This window comes from Eimeria mitis, genomic scaffold, assembly GCF_000499745.2.
Source record: "Eimeria mitis Houghton genomic scaffold, Emh_scaff990, whole genome shotgun sequence".
Classification (NCBI taxonomy): domain Eukaryota; phylum Apicomplexa; class Conoidasida; order Eucoccidiorida; family Eimeriidae; genus Eimeria; species Eimeria mitis.
In genome coordinates this window covers 6202-6492 of record NW_013577271.1, presented here as the reverse complement: position 1 = coordinate 6492, position 291 = coordinate 6202, and the positions used below count along the sequence as shown (strand labels likewise).

At 62.9% G+C, this 291-nt stretch overlaps 1 protein-coding gene across 1 annotated transcript in view; it reads right to left on the bottom strand.

Moving 5' to 3' along the window:
• EMH_0026860 (uncharacterized protein) overlaps positions 1-291 on the bottom strand; it is a gene marked incomplete at both ends in the record, with an annotated part of 2523 nt that overhangs the window by 1266 nt on the left and 966 nt on the right. Inside the window, one exon of the mRNA XM_013502679.1 lies at positions 4-291. Within this exon, the coding sequence (XP_013358133.1) occupies positions 4-291 (288 nt within the window). The remainder of the gene's footprint in view (positions 1-3) is intronic.

Here is a 291-nt window from a genome sequence, read left to right as displayed (position 1 = left end):
TGGTTGTGGCGGTGGTGGTGGTGGTGGGGGTGGTGGTGGGGAGGGTGCTGCTGTCGATCGTGTCACTGCTGCTGCTGCTGCTGCTGCTGCTGTTGCTGTTGCTGCTGCTGCTCTCTGAAGACGCAGGAGGCTCGCATGGCTGCTGCTGCTGTTGCTGCTGCTGCTGCTGCTGCTGCTGCTGCTGTTCCGTTTCGCTGCTGCTGCTTTTGCTGGGCTGCAACGCAGCACCAGCAGCAGGGTCTGCGGTTGCTGCTGCTTCTGCTGCTGCTGCTTCTGCTGCTGCAGGTTGTC